The sequence below is a fragment of the Eumetopias jubatus genome, unplaced genomic scaffold (assembly GCF_037043125.1).
Source record: "Eumetopias jubatus isolate StellerSeaLion01/CBP00866 unplaced genomic scaffold, mEumJub1_p1.0 scaffold_2, whole genome shotgun sequence".
Taxonomy (NCBI): domain Eukaryota; kingdom Metazoa; phylum Chordata; class Mammalia; order Carnivora; family Otariidae; genus Eumetopias; species Eumetopias jubatus.
The window spans coordinates 66,727,707-66,748,353 of record NW_028274808.1 but is presented as its reverse complement, the minus strand read 5'-3'; the positions used below and the strand labels follow the sequence as shown (position 1 = coordinate 66,748,353).

General features: G+C 34.2%; 1 protein-coding gene across 3 annotated transcripts in view; it reads right to left on the bottom strand.

Moving 5' to 3' along the window:
- Positions 1-20,647, bottom strand: part of FSTL5 (follistatin like 5) — a 692,987-nt gene that overhangs the window by 195,555 nt on the left and 476,785 nt on the right. For all 3 annotated transcript variants that reach the window (XM_028104409.2, XM_028104410.2, XM_028104411.1), the window contains exon 7: positions 5,431-5,551. In XM_028104409.2, coding sequence (XP_027960210.1) covers positions 5,431-5,551 — 121 coding nt within the window. The remainder of the gene's footprint in view (positions 1-5,430; positions 5,552-20,647) is intronic.

The following is a 20,647-nucleotide window of genomic DNA, read 5'->3' as shown; positions in this document are numbered from 1 at the left end:
ACGAGAGAGAAATTACAGCATACATTATGGGTCTATTGTGAATATGGACAAGCTCTCTGCCCAGAGGGTAGTGTAAACACTGAATGACTTTTAAAATTTCAAACATTCTGTATCATAAGCTGAAGATCTAAAGACGATTTGCTTTATGTAAAACGAAAAGGAAAAGCATGAAATGAATTCCACTGGCAGAGTCAAGCTCCTTTGATTTATACATAATGTTTCTTCTGACAAGGACACAGAAGCACTCTCATATTTCAATAATTTAATTTTGCATTGTTTGAAAAGAAACAGGGCTATTGATAGACTTATTTGGCTTGCACCCTGGGATATTTAAATAGACTTTGCACTTCAAAAACACTTTCACAAATTCCAATAACTTGTGGTATTTTCAGAGATTTTTATGGTAATCGATGATGTATTTTATTTTTATTACAATTGAAAAATTGTTCAGATAAATATGCTAAGTTTTCTAAGAAAATTTAATTTTCTAGAGGCCTTTTTAACCTTTTATGAAAGGTGGATGAACAGTAGAAAATGAGTCAAACCAGTTTAGAGATTTATTCGGTCTATAAATGTGCCATTTGGCTAATCTGATTTGCATTTTCTTGTATTTTCATTGTATGTCACAGCTCATTCCCAACTATTCTTCTGTTATTGGCCTATAACAAAATTCTGAGTGATCTCAAGTTTATTCTACTTATTTATACACAAAATTACACTTAAAGTTATTATGCCAAATATGAAACACCATAAAGCCAAAGGAAAGGAAAACACCAAAAAAAGGAGAAATCCCTTGTTTAGCAAATCACACTTGTTCAGCTGTTGTTTTACAGTTAATCCTACCATTTCTAAGTATAAAGTGTCATTGTTCTACTACTGTTTTGCAAAATGTTTTGATACATCAGACATTTTTGTGACAAAGATGACCACTTACCTATCCAATATTTATTCCTCCTTGTAAATAAATGAACCCTTAATTGTGGATGGCAAAATAACAAGGCCAAAGAAATATACTTTAATCTTTGCATTTAGAGAGGGTCAATGGATGTTACTGTTGGTACTTCCATTAAAGTTATTTCAAGAGGGCTCTCTCAGTGACAGGCATTATTTTTCCTTCCTCTTTCTTCCTTTTGTTGAAATAGGAACATGATGATTGGAATTTCCACTGCCATTTGGAAAACATAGGATGACATGGAGAATGGAAACCATGTTCTAACCACAGCAAGGGAAGCAAAGGATAATGATGACATGATGGAGTTGCCTTCTGAAGCACCTCATCTGGGCTTCTTTTATGCATAAGAAAAACACAGCAGTATCTTCTTTAAGCCCCTGTTGTTTGGGGTCTCTGTTATCGTGCCCAAAGGTAATCTCTGACTGATACACATATAATACATTTTCTATTTAGCTTTCTGGCTTTTCATCTTTAAATATTAAAGATGATCCTGGAAATGCACTTATTATCTTCACTCCTTGATAAAAATGCAGTAGAAAAAGGTTTTGATCTACTGTGGTTGATGTTGATGAATTAATGTTATTCTTCACTTCATTTCTCCTTTTCAGCTAAGACTAGAACTGGCAAGTTAGATTTAGAACAGCTGGTTTCCTGAACACCTATCAAACCTTAGTGGTTCATACATTCCTTTGTATAAACTTGACCTAACTAAAAGTGTTTCTGACAAAGAGAAATTTGCCAGACACCTTAAGAAAATGCTTTGAGTGAAGGTACTGCATTTCGCTCTCTCTAGTACCCCATTCCAGTGGTACTTGATCAACTTGGAAACACCAGTCAGTATTTTACTTCATTTCACATTTCTCATGGTCTCACTGCTTTCCTTACCTACCCCTTTCCTTACCTTACCATTTCTTCTGTGGTCCATCATTATAATCATTCTTTTGTAAACTTGTTTATTTTCCTCATGCCTGTCTCTCTCCCACTTACCCACCTGACAAAATAAAATGCTGGTTAAACCCAATTCCCTTCTTTCTATGATTGCAAATGCACAGCCAACCACAAATGAAGGAAAACATACTACTATATATCACCTCAAGGACACCCAGAGATCTGCCTGACATACCAACTACCAGCTGCTATTTCTATCACCCTCCTGCTCTGCAAGATAATTATTTTATATCTCTTCCTCTGCTCAAACAAGCTCTTACAAACTCCTCACTTTCAATAGTTGGTATTCCTGACTACACTGAAGAAATCCAAGCAATGCAAAGAGGATTATTTCCTCATGCTCCCACCCTGAGCATCTGTTCCCAAACAGTCTGTCTTGCTCCCTGTTTCAACAGATTAACTATTCATCTTCCAAAGACCAATCCTCCCATGTGTGTACTAATTACATCAATTTTTTAAAAACTTGACTACTGCAATTTTCCCTTTTTTCTCTTAAATGATCTGCATTTCCTCTTTACCAGATTATTCACATCAGCATAAAAGAGTATCATATCTGCGATTTTTATAAATTCCCCCCCTTTAACTAAACATCACTCTCAAGCTACTGCAGTTCCTCTCTGTTCAATCTCAACCAATGCTCAGCAATATTATCATTTTCCCTCTTTGCAAACCCCATGCCTTAAGAACATTTAACGAAGGATTTTGAAGCAGATTAAACATAGTAGGAGGTAATAGAAAGAGAAGGGTTTTACTCCCAGGTTCAGGGATCTCTGTTTCTAGAAGAGAGAAAGCGTTAGATCTCAGCGGCAGTCAATGCTAATATTGAAATCCTCTAAATTAATTCATAATGTTAAGACCAATGGCCGTGGCTTTGTTGCTGAGACTTCATGGTTCCTTTATTCCCACATTCCATCTTCAGAAAAACCTTGAGATCAGAGAGGAAGCAGTTCATTCACAAGGAGGGGTTGAAATAGGGAAGCTACATTTCTCCAGGGCTGTTTAAGGCACATCTTGCAAAAGCCTGCAGTTTGGCACAAAGCCTTCTTACTGGGCTTCCCAGCCGAAGCATGCAAATGAGTAAGTTATGTAAGAAGCCTGCTTCAGACATGAATGGGGAGAAGAAACTCCTAAAGAACAGTTATTTGGAATGGTTCTCATGCTTTACCAAGCATCACAATTACCTAGGAAGTTTGCCAAAATACAGATTTCAAATCAATTTCCAGAAAGTGCTGGTGGAGTCCAGAGTTCTACATTTTTAATGAATTTTTCATGTGATTCTGATCCTGGTAGAACATGAACCATGCACTGCTCTACAAACTACTAAGAACTCAACTAGCTGGTCCTTAGACTGAGAGAACTAGAACTGGGAGTGAATATAAAAGATAGAACTAATTGTTAGACAAAACAAAAGTGGAGAATCTCTCAAAAAAACAAACAAATAGCTCAGAGCATTAGTCTTGTCAAAGAGGCCATTAGTCTGTAAACAATCACAACAAAGAGGGAGGTAAGAACCAGATTCGCAACAACAACCATTTTCCCAGTATGCTGCAGCTAGATAGAGAACATCCCCCCAATACAAACTTGTTCTGTCCTCTCAAGATTGTGTATCCTCAGGTAAAATTGCTGTATCCAAAGTCCAAATCCAAACATCTGAAGCCACTGGGAGTAGCATGCATCACCTTCTTTGTAACTTGTCTGCTCTCTTCACTGGCTTCCTTGAAAGTTCCCTTCCAAACCTTGACTCATGTCTAGTTACAGCTGGGTTTGCATTAGAAACCAAGGCCTAGATCTGCTTCTGTTGTGTGCCTCTAACAGTCAGACCATAAGCTCTCCAATCTTTTCAAACTTTTTTCAACATTTTTTAATTGATTTCTCAGGACACTCTTTCCATCACAAGGTGCTCATTCTAAGTCTTCTTTTCTCCACTTGTTAACCTCAGCTCCAAGGCTCAATCCTCAATATGAATATTTATACTCATTCCTAAGGTGACCTCATCAAGCTCAAATGTATGGCTTTAAAATAGTTTATGCACATTGATATTACCTAAATATATAACTTTAGGCTGTCATTCTCCTCTGATCTCTAGACTTACATACTAAATTGCATACTTGATTTCCATCTAGAAATTATATTGAAGTCAACTTGTCCAAAAAAAAAAAAATATATATATATATTAATCTCACTCAGTCTCCAAATGTGCTTCTTCTATATTCGGTTAATGTCACAAGGATATATCTAAATGCTTTAAATTTCTTGGGTTTATTTTTAAAAAATTCTCTCTTATATTTGAATGCCATTCCTCAGTAATATCATCAGATCTACTTTCAATAAATATTCTAAATTTAACCACTCTTTACCTCCTCATCATTAACACTATATTTTAAGCTACCATTATCTCTTCCCTAGACTATTAAAATATTTTTTTAACAGATCTCAATGCTTCCAGTCATTTTAAAACAAATCAGAATATGCCACTTTATACACTAAGTACTTTGATGGCTTCCCACATTACACTTAGAATGGGAATCCAAATATTTAATTAGGTCCCCAGGGATCCATGTGATCTGACCCCGGGCTACCTCACCAAGCTCTTATCTGTCACTCCCTTCTTAATTCATACAAATTACACTAGCCATCTGCTGTTCCTATGGCAAGCCAAGTAAGTTTCTGCTTCTTTTTAGTAAATCATAAAGTAATACATATATGTGTGTATATATATATATGTATATATCAATATGGAAGTGAATCAGTGTGAATTAATGTATCATACATACGATCTTATATCATCAATTGAACTAAATAGCTACAATTTGAATTAAATCAGAAAAAGGAAAAAGCCCTCTGATTAAAAGAATAATATCAGGGACGCCTGGGTGGCTCAGTCGGTTAAGCCTCTGCTTTTAGCTCAGGTCCCAGGTCCTGGGATTGAGCCCGAGTCCAGCTCCCTTCTCACCCAAGAGTCAGTTTCTCCCTCCCCCTCTGCCTACCCCCCCAACCACATGCTCTCTCTCTCTCTCTCAAATGAATAAATAAATGAAAATCTTAAGAAAAAAAGAATATCAGCCTACATGGCCAATGTTCACAGCCATTAAATTAACGATTTAGAGTATAACATTTGCTGTAAACAGCAGTTTTTTATATCATTAATAAGATCAACCAGATAATCTGATTAAAATTTCAAGATGCTTAATTTTTTTTAGTTTCTAAAATTGATATGGTTGTCTACTTATTGATATTTAAATTTCAAAAAGTAATTTAAATTTCTTATGCTTTAATTTTCCAATGAGAATGAGTTACACTGTACTATTTCACGATGAGAAAAGTGGTAAAATTTATAGCATTTATTCACTCAACCACCTGTTTTTTAAAATTGAAAAAGGTTTTACATTAACAGAGTCTCAAAACAAAACAAAACAAAAATTGAGGCCTTGCCAAACTAAAAAAAATGGTCTTGCCTTCCTAATCAACTGTGATATTCTTTTAATATATAGTGAAGCATAAAGCAATGATATCAACACCATGTTTCTTACCATTTACTTGGAAGATGTGAGTCTGAAAGACTTGTTCATAGCCATCTGCATAACAGGTGTAATTACCCATGTGGGTTGTGGTAACCTTAGTAATATACAAGGACCCATCATCTCCAAAGTCCTATAGAAATAAAATAAAATGAAATAAAATGAGATCTTTGTATTTAAAATGTATTTTAACAATTCACTTTTTTAAAAAAGTGTATTCAGGAGCAAAGTACATAGACTAAAAAATTTTTTTTAAATTATCAGAATGATCATTGTTAGTCTTGATAGAGTTGGAAGACCTATAATCATAGTCTCAAGACGTGTTTTATTTAAAAAAAGTATAATTTCACTCACACATACAGCTATTTTAGTATTTACATTATATTACCTTATATATAAAGTAACTCAATTTCCACATATTTTTTTCTAATTTCAGTTACAGCAGTTTCCCCTTATCCATGGTTCTGTTTTGCTCAGTTTCAGTTAGCCATAGTCAACCTCAGTCTGGAAATAGATGATTAACCTTCTGATGTATCATCAGGAAGTCAGTAGTAACTTCACACTAAATCATAATGTCTACATCGTTCACCTAGCTTCATCTCATCATGGAGGTATTTTATCATCTCACATCATTACAAGAAGTAGCATGATTACAGTACAATAAGATATCTTGAGAGAGACCACATTCACATAGCTTTTATTACAGTATATTGTTATAATTTTTCTATTTTATTATTATTGTTGTTAACCTCTTACTATGCCTGATTTATAAATTAAACTCTATCATAGGTATGTATGTAGAGGAAAAAACATAGAATATATGTAGGGTTTGATACTATACACGGTTTTAGGCATCCCCTGGGGGTCTTGGAACATAACTCCTGAGGATAAGAGGGGATGGCTATACCTTTTTAATTAATAAAGCTGTAAAATGACTTTTTTCTTATTTGTAGCTAAAATAAATAGCTCTTAATTAAATTCTTTACACTAATCATTGCCTATTAATTTTTATATCCTTTAATTATATATTTATCCAGAAAAAAATGATGAAAGCAGTATGGTGTCAGAGATAAAGTTTATAGCCAAATTGGTAGAATATGATTTTTAAACCCCAGAAACAATCAATATATTAGAACAAATTTACCATACTATTTGAAATCTATGGAGATGAATGTGTGACCATTTTGGAAAAAAGAAAGAAAAAAAATCTCACACTGTTTGTCAAAGTCAAACCAGGAAGCACCTCTGGAATAGCAAAGACTACATAGAAAAACTTCTCTTCCATAAAGGCCATGAATACACTGCAGCAATTGTCAGAATCAACTTTTCAGAACTCTGGAAATAGATAAAAAGGGCTTTCACCAATCTACAGAGCATTTACTCCAAAAAATAGTTGAATCTCAGTAAGAACAAAGAGATTTGGGGCATCCCTCTCTCCACAGCTGCATGGACGCCTTGGACCATCAGCTTTGTAATTCTGCCCGCTGTGAAAACCATCATCTTAGCACACACTAGAGGGGAAAGGAAAGGCTTGGGGCTCCTCCGAGGTCCCATCCCAGGAGAACTGTCACCATTTGACCTATCTAGCAGCCCACTGAAAACTTCCATTTTTGTGATTTCTTTTTATTTGAGCAAGTCTTTGAGCTCAGTCTGTATAAATAGTTCTATCCCTAAGGCCTTTATTGAAAAGAAACAACCATGATAGTTTAACATTACAGCTTCTTATGATGGAGATACTGATTGGAGATACCAATAGGTGCACCAAACCAAACCAAAACAACCAATAAACAAAAACTTAAAAGGCAAAGCAGAAATGGGATGTCAATAGGGGTATATGAAAAGATCTGCATATTTCTGGGAATCTAGAAGGCCATAAAAATGTGAAAGACTGCGTTCATGCCCAAAAGAGGTGTATGTTTTTTTTTTTTTACATTTTAGAATTAGGAAAAGAATCCCTAATCTCTCATCTCTGATTGGCTTTGAGGTCCTGCACAGACAGAAAGTGAAGACTAAGGCAGACTTGTAACTGCCTACGGGAGCATTGAGTGCATAACACAAAACAGAAATAGAGCACCTTGGCCAAGTCTAAAAGACTTATTGATTCAATACATTTAATTAAATATCTGTTCAATAATTAGCTCATCACTAAACTGAGCAAAGATTTCAGTAACTAAATATAGGAAACTAAAGAAAAATAGATAAATTCTATTTCATCAAAATTAAAAACCTGTGCTTCCCAAAGGATATTATCAAGAAAGTGAAAAGATCTCTAACAGAATGGGAGCAAATATTTACAAATCATTTACCGTATAAGGGCTTGTATCCAGAATATATATATATATATATATACACACACACACATATATAACTATTACAATTGAAAAATAAAAGAACAAATAATCCAATTAAACAATGACCAAAGAATTTGAATAGATATCCATCAAAAAAGAATTACATATGGACAATAGGCACATATAAGGATAATCAGCATCATTAGTCATTAGGAAAAGGCAAATCAAAACCATTATGAAATACCACTTCACACCTACTAGGATGGCTAAAATAAAAAAGACAGTAACAATTGTTGAAGAGGTTGTGGGAAAATTGGAATCTTCAAACATTGCTGATGAGAATATTAAATGGAATACCTACTTGGAATAATAGTTTGGGCAACTCCTCAAAGACTTAAACAGAGTTAAGAGTTAAACTTAAACTTCCTTAAACAGAGTCTCATATATCTAACAATTTGATTCCTAGGCACATACGCAAAAGAATAAAAAAAAAAAATCTATACACAAACTGTACATAAATCTTCATAGTAGCATTACCCATATTAACCAAAAAGTGATAACAACTCAAATACCTATCAACTGATGAATGGATAAACACGAAGTGATATGTTTATATATAATAGAATATTATTCAGCAATACAAAGGAATAAAGTACTGATATATACTACGGAATGAATGAATGTTGAAAACTTTATGCTAAATCAAAGAAACCAAATTCAAAAAGGCACAAATTGTATGAGTCTATTTATATGAAATGTCCAAAATGGCCAAATCCATAGAAATAGAAAGTAGATTAATGGCTACCAGGAGCTGAGGGGATAGGCTGATAGGAAATGAGTGCTAATAAGTATGGAGTCTTTTTTGGAGTGATGAAAATATTCTAAACTTTGATAGCCATTATGGCTGCACAATTTTCAGAAAATACTAAGAACCACTGAGCTAGAAATTTTTAAAGGGGTTAATTTTATGAAGATTATATTTCAATAAAGCTGTTACTGAAAATAAGTTATATATGGAATATATATATATGTATGTATATATATATATATATATATATATATATGTTAAAATAAAACCAATTATCAGTTTGGCCAATAGAATCTTTATTTAGTATAAAAATTTAGAAATCAAGAAAGAAAGAATGACCAAAATATGCTTATGTAAACACTTAAATAATAAACACTTCTGCATTACAAAACATTGTAAGCATTAAAAGAAAGAAAATCAACCACAGGTTATCTATGCAAAATATAAAAAAATGCATTTTAATCCTTATTTAAGTAGTAGTTATTATATGTCAGATACTGCTTCAAGTAATTCATAAATATTGACATATTTGATCCATATAACAAACCTACGAATCTACTAAAGAGAATCTACTAAATTCCTCTCATGTTACAGCAGTGGATACTAAGATGTTAAGTAATCTCCTTAGTTTCTCTTGGCCCCTAATTAGTAAAACTAGGATTTGGAAACAGGTAGGCTTACTCCGGAGGCTGTGCTTTAAACCCCTACATTATGCTGCCTTACTTGTCAATCACAGATTCAAGTAGGAATAAGGACAGGAAAAGAAAAACAAAGAAAGTCAAGATAAAATGCCCAAAGCAAAGGAAGTCAATTACACCAGTAAGTCTGAAGAAAAGAGGCTAGAAATATAGTGAAAGCACATATTGAAAAGAAAGAAGGAAAGCTAATAGATCTGAGGCTTAAGTCAAAAGACAACAGCATTTAAAATAAGTCAACAGCCGTGTTTCTTCCCTTTCTCAGCAGCAGAAAATGATGATGACTGTTAAGGGTGCTGTTGTACTCACTCTTCTCAAGATGTAATTGGCAAATTTTCAACATCCTCTACTACAAATACTACTAAAAGGTTTTTTTATATATATGGTAACTATTAGGATTTACCCTTTAAGAATTGTTTGGTGGGGCAGCTGGGTGGCTCAGTCAGTTAAGAGACCAACCCTTGATTTTGGTTCATGATCTCAGGGTCTTGAGATCAAACCCCACATGATCAGCAGGGAGTCTGCTTGAGATTCTCTCCCTCGCTCACCCTCTGTCCCTCCTCCTGCTTGTGTGCTCTTTCTCTTTCTCTCTAAAATAAATAAATAATCTTAAAAAAAAAGAATTGCTTGTTTATTGTTTCTTCCAACTTTTAACTTTGGAGTTTGCTATTTTTCATGTTCATTCCCCAAATTTTTAATGCATTCTTTATCTTTTGTGTAGAATAATTTGAAGATTGTTTCATTCCTTATATCACCTTTATGATTAGAAAGGTTTTTTATGCTGATTTAATAGAAATATTTCCCAACATTTCTTTCTCATTTCTTTATGTTTATAAAATTACATTTTAATCCTTTAACATTTCCTTTTTATCTTTTAAAGAAGTGAGCATTCATCTTTACTTTTTTCCTAAATTATAACTAATTGTATCAGCAGCATTTGGTCAGGAAACCCCCTTCCCCACTTGTAATTGTGATGCACGCTGGGTGTTATACATAACTAATGAATTGTTGAACACTACATCAAAAACTAACGATGTACTATATGTTGGCTAATTGAACATAATAAAAGTAAATAAATAAATAAAATGAAAAAAATAAAATTTTTTATCCTTGTATCTTTAAAATATCATAGTACCTAGTGACTTACCAATATTCACGTAGCAGTGCTCAAAAAATATACCGTGTATGTTTCTGATTTTACCTATATTCATACCATGTGCATTTCTTTTTGTGTGTGTGTGCATTTCTTTTAAAAATAGCTTCCCTCTAACTGATACTCATACAGATTGATTGTAATCGAGAAAATTACTATGAAGCTATTGAACCTGGGCCCAAAAATAAGGAAAATGCTTTCTCAGTCAAGACAGAAAGAGACGGAAGGAGACAGAAAGAGGGAGTGAGAGAAGGGGAGAAGAATAAGAATGAGAATAAGGAGAAGGGTGCAGGAAGGAGGAGAAAGGGGGAAGGTGAAGAGAAGGAGTGGCAGGAAAGAAGGAAGAAACATACTCTATGCTTTGGCCATCAAATCATTTAGCTGAAGAACAATATTTCCTTAATAACTGTCAAATAAAATAAAATTCCTTGACATCATATAAAATTAATCATATCACATTTCTACAGCTGCCAGGGGGAGCTTTCACAAAGCTACAGGGAAAGTCTCACGACCTGCACAATAGGAGAGGATTTAGAACTTGAACCCCAACAGGAGAGTCGCTATGTGATACACATGTGTGGTAAAACTCCCTACATCACTGCAGGCCGCCATTAAAAACACTCCTCGCTCTTAGGGCAGCACACTTTGGCTAGAGAATGGAAATGCCAAATATAACGACTGAAACGGTGATTCTGGTTAACACTGAAGCAGACAGTCGACATGCAACAGGATAAAATGTGGAAAAGCCAAACTTCTGTAGAAATCAACTAATAATGATTAGAGTTACAAAATATTTTACAGAAGATTATGACCCAAAAGTAATGACTGATAACCTAAGATATGGTAGTAAGATAATCAGTGTGTATAAGGTAGACAAGCAGGCAGGGGGGCAAGCACATATAAAAAAAATTCATCTCAGGCAGAACAAATCTCGGAGACCAAATCAGAACAAAAATGAATCCCTTCACTGGACAAGAATAACTGGAAGTAATTGTAAAAACCCAAAGCATATTTGCTATCTGCAATTATTTTTATATTCATGTATGCCAAACTATAAATAGGCCTTGTGAAGTATATTTTCAAAAAATACTTTTTTAAATCTCCATCAAATCTGAAATAAACAGCTCTTCCATACGTTGTTCTACATAGCCTAGAAAACATGACTCTTCCCTGTCTACTATAATCAAGATTCATGATGATATGAAAATTACCAGAGAATATAACCTTGAGAATGTTTATTTAAAGTATTTTATTGCTATGTGTTATTCTGCAATATGAAATTGCTTTAACTTAGAATATTTTCTAAATTAGCATATGTGTGACCCCCTTCTAGTTTATATATCTTTGTTTATGTTTTTTTTTTTCCTCTTCTAAATGGAAGCAAAATCTTCCAGTCTCAATTTCTTTCAATATACAATTTTATAATCACCTTTTCAGACAGCTTTTCTGTAGAAACAAGACTTTAATATTCTCTCATCTCTCTGAGTAAGGCATGGATCTTCTCACTACACTAACATTAAACCCAATAAATATTTATTGAGCACTTAAATATGTAAAGTGCTTTGCTAAATAACTTATATAAATTACTAAACTGCATCCTTTATACAATCTTTTTCAAATGCATTACTGTTAGTCCCATTTTATATAAGAAAACTGAAATATTCTGATGTTAATTTTGGGGTCACCAACTCCTACAGTCTGAATGTTTGTATCCTCTTCTCAATTCATGTATTGAAATTCTAATATGCCTAATATGGTATAAGGAGATTGGGCCTTTGGGAGGTGATTGAATCACGAAAGTGGAACTTTGTTAATGGGATTAGTTCTTATTTATTTATTTAGTTAGTTTTTAAGAGTTTATTTTTTTGACAGAGAGACACAGCGAGAGAGGGAACACAAGCAGGGGGAGCGGGAGAGGGAGAAGCAGGCTTCCCGCTGGGCGGGGAGCCCAATGCGGGGCTCCATCCCAGGACCCTGGGACCATGATCTGAGCCGAAGACGCAGACGCTTAAGGACTGAGCCACCCAGGGGCCCCGGGGTTAAGTGCTCTTTTAAAAGAGACCCAACATATATCCCTCACCCTTTCCACTATTTCAAGCCATAGGGAGAAGCCAGGGGATATGAACCAGAAACACGGATCTCAGCAGTACGTTAATATGGTAGTGCTTTGATCTTTGATTTCTCAGCCCCAGAACTGTGAGAAGTAAATTCCTGTTGTTTATGCCATCCAGTCTGCACAATTTTGTTATGGAAGCCCAATGGACTAAGACACCACCGAAGTGAGGGGTCTAGTGCAGAATGCAACTACTGCAGAATTGAACTACCCCCCTTTATTACATAATTCTTAACATATCTTCCTTTTTCCAGATTCTCCATTATTTTAGCCAAACCTCAAAATTACCTTTGAGTTCTTTTTAATATAAATTTTGAGAATATATATAAGTATATACACTATATATAAAATACATATACAGATACATCAATCCTACTCTTTACCTCCATCCTGATTCAGCACTTCTAATCTTTAAATCTTTCATTTTCTCAGCATTTTTCGATTCTTAAATAGATTAAATCAAACGTGCAATTTTGATACTCAGCCATGGTTGAGAATTATGGCCTTAAAATAGACCGTCTTTGAATTCAGGGACAAAACCTTGCACTTATTCTGGAACCCCATTACACCTTTATAATCGTGCTGCCAATAGACACTCCATAAATATTTCTTCAGTGATTAAATCTTTATGAGCTTCTACACAATTAAAAAGTTGCCTCAAGGGACTGATGTCTGGAAAGTCAAAAAAAAAAAGGAAATCATTTATTTTGTTGAGTTGATTGTTTACATTCTTTTCAAAGCAGTAAGAAGAGTACTGTGGTTAAAAAAAATCTAGCACATTTCTAAAATTTCAAAAAAGTTTATGGCTACTATTGTCTATAATCAATTATGTAAGAGTAAAAATTAAAGGATTTAACAACCTATAAATGACAAGCCTTGATCACTCTGAATATGCAAGGCAGCACACATCATGGATGATTATACCAGAACATAACAGCTGAAATTCAGGCCTGTATTTAACCACGAGCGTTTGTTCCAATCTGAAAGAAAATCCCATCCATTAAAAAATGGTAAATTTGAAATTTAAAACTTACTTTCCTATTTCATATAATGTTCTCCATAGTTCTAAATTGCATGGTACCAGTGTTATTATACTCTAAATGAGATTTTCTATGTAATATCCATTGCTTTGATATATACTCACATTACAATAATTTGTAATGTTGATTATGCTAGTGTGCTTTTACTTCGTAATCTTGTGCAAGCTATTTTCCTAGCTTTTTATGCATACAAAATATATTTTCATAAAATAGCAAGTAAAGTAATTTAAGCAAACATCTACATATTAAAATTGACTAAGTACTATTATCTCATGATTTATGTGATTTTTCTAAAACCGGAAGTTTCACACTAGCCTAGTAGATATTAATCTATCATCAATAAATACAACAGTGAAATATAAAATTCAATAATATAAATTTAATTTGTTAAGTACATATTTTCAAATCTTTTTTTTTCCTGAAGTAGGCCATTTTGTGTGTTAATTTAAAAGAAATACACTAGACAATAAGTAACCTAATGTGGACTGAAATTATTATTTCCAGTTGATAAGCAAACAAAAAGTCAAGTGACTGCATTCTTTGGTGAGAAAACCGAAACCAAAATTATGAAAACCATGTGTAACAGTATTATTTGATGTATATGCAAATAATTAGATTAATCGTATTTTATTTCACTGAAGAAAATAATCCTGCCCTAATTTGAAAAGATATATCTATCCCTGTGTTTATTGCAGCATATTTACGATCACTAAGATATGGAAGCAGCCTAAATGTCCATTAATAGAGAAACGGATAAAGAAGATGCAGTAGGCATATACAATGGAATATTACTCAGACATTAAAAAGAATGAAATCTTGCCATTTGTAATAACATGGATGAAACTAGCGGGCATTATGCTAAGCGAAATGAGTCAGAGTGAGATAGACAAACACCATATGACTTTACTTATATGTGGAATCTAAAAAAACAAATGAACAAATAAAGCAAAACAGAAACAGACTCAGATACTGAAAGCAAACTGCTGGTTGCCAGAGGGGAGGGAGATGGGAGACAAGCGGATTAAGTGGCACAAACTTCAGTTATAAAATAAATAAAGCAAGAGGACATAATTCACAACATAGGATATATGTCAATAATATCGTAACAACTTCATATGGCGCTAGCTGGTAGCTAGCCCTGTTGTGGTCATGCTTTTGTAATGTATATAAATATTGGATCACTATGTTGTACATCCGAAACTAATACAATATTGCATCTCAATCATTCTTCAATAAAAAAAGGAAAGAGACCTACAAAAATTTTCCATTGATGTAATATAATAGTAAGTAATAAGATAAATTAAAAACATCTATCATTTTTATAGAACTACTATTCAAAGGATTTTACATATATATGGAGTCAGATTTGCCATGAAGCTGAGAAAGATTAAGTTTCAGAGCCCCTCATTTGTTCAAGCCCTTACCAAGGATCTGAAAGCAGCCCTACGATGTGTTTATATTGTTATGTGTTTCTGTAAAATTTACAAATATACTGAATTTTCTGTGATTTCTTATTGTAATAAACATTTAAGTTTGTATCTAATTGCTATTTATAATTTGTATTCAATTTCTTAAATAGAGCACCTTCAAAATGTAGGTGCTTTAAAACTTCAAGGTCATATAACACTGAACCACCCCTGATTATATTAATTATATTTTGGCAGTACTATGTTTCACACACAAAGAAACAAAAGTCAAAAAGAAGAAGTAACTTATCTATGAAGACTCTTTAGTTAATGATTCAGTATTCAAAACTAGGCCATCTGACTCTAGAGTCCAAGTTCTGAAAGTCCATTCTTTAAAGGGGCGCCTAGATGGCTCAGTCGGTTAAGCCTCTGCTGACTTGATTTTGGTGTAGGTCATGATCTCAGGATCCTGAGATCGAGCCCCGCATTGAGCACTGCATGGGGCTCCAGCACAGAGTCTGCTTGTCCCTCTCCGTCCCACCGCTTACACTCTCTCAAATAAAAAATCTAAAAAAAAAAAAAAAGTGAAAGTCCATGCTTTATGGATACAGGCAAAAGTATTGATGAATCTTCAAACACAATGGCGAATATATATGTAAAATACAATATGACTCAATTTATATAAAATTCAAAACATGCAAAAATAAATTATATTTTAGGAATATATATATTATATACATTTATCATAAAAAATTAAAAAAACAGCAAAGGACTACTTAACATGTAACTCATGGTAAGAGTTATATCTACAGAAAAAGAAGGAGACTATAAGAGGGAGGAGCCTATTATAGGGAGAAGCCTATAATAGGGAGGGGCTTCAAATTTATTGCTAATGCTGTATTTTCTAAATGGTTATTGAGTCTATAATTACCAGTGCCTTATTTTATTTTAAGTTGTATACACCCTTGGGTATGTGTAATATTGAAATATAAAGCAACCAATTCTATAAAAAATTCTACTAGACCTTAAATCATGTACCTCAAAATATATAGCTTCCCTAAATATATGTAGAAAGTTCCAAGTCTCTTATTTACTCTAAATAGACTAGAATTTTACTTCTTAAAATTTTAATGGAGAAAATAAACATTTAGATGTTAAACTATATTCTGGCATGTTCTGAAAGAGAACCAATCTTTATTTTGGTTTCATCAAAAATATTAATAACATAATACCAAAGGTACCTGGAATCCTGGTGACTTTGATATAATTAGTGAATTAATAATGTATATTATAAAGGTCTGGCTCCATCTTAGGATAGAGAAACGGAGAGTGTCACATCTACCCAAACAATAAGAAGCTGAGCAATCTGTAAAATCATCTGTGTTCTTGAACCCATCAGAGTGCTGACTTCAAAGGCAACTGACTAGGGTAAAATCTGATTAAGATGGAGTGAGCCTCCAGAAAGAGACAAGGCACAGGCAATCACCCACCTAGACCCCAGCGCTGGAAGAAAACAAGGCTGCCATACAAATGAGTGTTAAAAAAAAATGAACTGATTTTTAATGGGTTGTTAAAAGCTGAACATACACAGGTGTGAGTATAAACCCCTGGGAGCACAAACAGTTGTAGCCTCTTCTCCTTGGCCCTCACTATTTGCTTATGAAAAAGACTGGGAGGCGGTAGAGATCAGGGAAAGTATCCTTCAAAGTGCAGTTCTGATGTTGTGTAACATAATGTAGTTCTGCGGCTAAGGAAAAAATCAACAATTCTTGCCTGGAGTCTTCTCCCCAGTGGGATAAAGTTTTAAACTGCTGAAGAAAGGCAGCAAATCCTGTCACTTCCAGTGCATGAAAACTTACTCGGTTTGGGAAAGGGAGAAAGGCAAGAAATCCTCCTACTTCTAGAAAATTAAAGATCTTTAACCACTGGGGGCAGGGAGGATCACCAAGAAAACTCAGCTCAAAAGACTCAGAGACACATGAACAACCAAAAGCTAAGGTTGAATGAGAAAAAAATATAGAATTCTTTCTTGCTCCTCACCACCTAGGCTACCAAGAACCAGGAAATAAGCAATAACGCAATAACTGAATACTACTAATGGAGGGACAAGAGCATGGAGAGACAGCTTCTCTGAGGCACAAGCTCACAGGAAAAATCCAGAAGTGAGGGTGGACTGAACACAATCAAGAATTTTCTCAGATAATCAGTCTAGCTCCCACCCTAACCAAAAGGTGCCCCTAGAGGGGCTTGAAGTTGGTGGTGCATTGAGGGTAATCATAGCAACCAACAAAATTGAAACATGGCTCCTCAATGAAAGTCTAGCAGAGAAAGAGTCATGCTTATTTCCAGGCATAAATACTGTTTACCCTGGTCTCTACTACCCCACACAGAACTATGTGGATTTCAACTAAAAATTATGAGGCACGCAAAATTGAAAGGAAAAATAATCTGCTGTTGAGAGACAAAACAATCAATAGAGCTAATCCCAAATATAAATCTATGTTAGGAAAATCAGCTAGGGGATAAAATAACTATGATTAGTATTTCACAGGCTCTAGGGGAAAAACTTGAAGACACTTGTGAATAGATGGGTAATTTCAGCAGAGAAATAGAAGCAATAAAAAAGTGTCAAAGGACATGCTGGAAGTAAATTTAAACACACACATAGTAAAAGAGATGAAGAGTGCTTTTGACAGGCTCATCGGTATTCACGACACATCCAAAGACTCAGTGAACTTGAATATAGGTCAATAGATTTCACTCAAATGGAAACACACACAGGAAATTAGTGAAATAAAAAGGAGAGAGAGAGAACTGAGCATCCAAGAGATAGAGGCCGATATCAGTCTAAAATATGTGTAATGGGAATCTTAGAAGGTAAAAAAAAAAAAAAAAAGAGGAAGAATGGAGAGAAATGCTTGCAAATGAATAGTAAGGAATTTTCCAAAAATAACAAATTTAAAAGATAACTGAGAAATATATGATACTGCTGAAGACCAACGATAAGGAGAAATGTTAAAGGCTGTCAGGGAAAGAAAAAAAAAAAGGATATACTCATCATTAAGAAATGGCAACTCTCCTAGATTTTTGAGAATCTCAAAAGTATCAACTATCTGGTTAAAAAAAAAAATGTATAATGTAGAAGAGTGAATGATCTACCAGAGAAGTTAAGAAAAATCAGAGAAGTGATGTAACAATATGGATTCTCCAACATAAAATGAGAGTTCTCTTTGCCTGACCAAGGAAAGTTGGACCACTCGGTCATCTATTGCAAATAACAATCAATTAATTGTATGAGCATATATAAATAAAAAACACATACAATCTTAACAGAAAATGATACTATTTAAATTATAAAACTAACCATCTCTTGGTATTTGTACCTAAATGATATTCATTTCCAATCATTTTCTTTTCAATAGTATTCACATCTTACTTTCAATGTAATTTTGATAATTATCTTCCCAATAACTTCCTGGGTTGATTTGATTTGATTTGATTTTTTTTAAAGATTTTATTTATTTATTTGAGAGAGAGAGAATGAGAGATAGCACGAGAGGGAAGAGGGTCAGAGGGAGAAGCCGACTCCCTGCTGAGCAGGGAGCCCGACATGGGACTCGATCCCAGGACTCCAGGATCATGACCTGAGCCGAAGGCAGTCGCTTAACCATCTGAGCCACCCAGGCACCCCATGGGTTGATTTTAATATTCAGTTAAATTCCGTTTAATATTCATTGATAGATATTTTAAATTTCTTTGATTAAATCAGCAAATAATGTTATGCGAAAATCCACTTAACATTATTTCCATGAATCATCAGTCTTGCATCAGAAGAATTCTGGGAACCAGAAGAAAGCAAGCTTGTGATTCAAAAACCAATCAAGAAGCAGAAACCACACAATAATTTGAGCATGGAAATTTCAATTGGAAATTCCTAACTGTAACAGTGAATTAGAGTAATGGGTGATTATCTACTGAGTAAAGCGTATTCTAAACAACATGGGAATAACAGATTAGGAGCAACCATTGCTCCAAGAGATGAGATAGGAAGCCTAAGGAAGAGACTCCTCTCCTGCACTGTTGACACCCAGACCTCTTTGTAGAGGGTGGGGATGTCTATGGACATTAATCTAATGCCATTAGAGAGTAGAAAAATTCACTGAAGCTCTAAAACTTCTAGAGGACAAAATGTTCACAGGATGTACCCTGTTGGAATCCCCTACTGAAAAGCCACTTAATGGTGTTGCTGGGGAAATCTGCCCATGGGAACTACCATGAGCTGCTTTAACTCACAACTTTTAGAGCCAAGGAACTAAGCTAGGAGTTGCATGAAGGCTAGGCACTAAGAAATTTGCACATAGTGCAGGAGTCACCAAGAAATACACACCAGAACTTGGAAGAGAAACCTTCCTACTCTAGTGTTCTTCTAGTCTTCTCTACTAACAAAGCATGCCATCTGCCACAGGAGAAATGTTTACACATATATTATTGCAGAGTTGTCATTTAAGGGTGATTAGAGAGGAGAGACAATGCATCAATAACTAGTACATTAATTTTCTCAAGAAAAATGACAAATTAGGAAAACAAATGGTCAGCTGTCTGGTCTACTGCAAGCCACCTGTTTTGCACTACACACATATTCTATCCTAATCATTCACCAATAAAGGGAAGAGAAGGAGATAAAATACAGAGAATAAATTCAAAACTATCCCAGAGCTAGTGACATTGTTATTTTCAATTTGTGAAAACTCATCAAGCTCTAAATTTGTGGTTTATGCACTTGTCTGTAACATTTTTTTATATCTTAAAAAAATGTTTAAAATACAATATCCATGTTGCAAAGTTTACTTTCTGATTATTAGTACCTGTACATAACACTCCATAGAATCCATGTACTCAGCCCTATTGACACATATTTCTCTCTTTTGTAAATGCCTATTTAATTGCTATGCTCTGAATTGAAAATAATTTTGTTTCCAGACCCTAAATAAAGGTTTTTTGAAAAAAAAAAAAGACAAATGAGTTTATTTTGGAAGTAAAGACTTGTCAGTCGTTCAAAACAGGTTTTTTCTATGACTTCGTGGATGTTACCCATTTTTCTTCTAAATGAAGATAACCCATTATATATCAAGAAGCTGCTGCCAACAATATTCATTATTTTATGGTAAAAACCAAATGACCCCCTTTTCATTCACTAAGTTCTTGCCCTTCAGTGAAGGACCTTGTGATTTCATGAGTAGTTAAGAAATATTGTGTATATGAGACATTTATTACCGAATCTTTCTTCTGTGTGCACTTAGATGATACCACTGTTATTGGCTCAGCTGTCTTTAATAAGTTAGGAGAAAACGGGGAAGTATTGTTCTCCTAATTGCACACACCACTGCTAAAATATAGATCCTATTCGAAAACAATGACTCGTTTTTATATTAATACCATCTGTTTCTGAGATAAGAATAAATAAGACTTTAAAAAATGAAGAGCATTAACTACCTTCTCTAAGACTATTTATTTTTTCCCGAAATGTTTATTGGGTAGCTCCTCTTTACCAGCCACTTTGAATCTCAGGCAAAGACTGCCTAGCTGTCTTTTCAGATGTCCTATGGGAAGGGATAATTTCCTTTTATCACAAAGAAAAAGAATCAGTATTGAGGACCTGAATAAAGATGGTGGAGAAAATGAAAATGAAATGATGTTTTGGAAAGCACTTTGTTAATTACAAT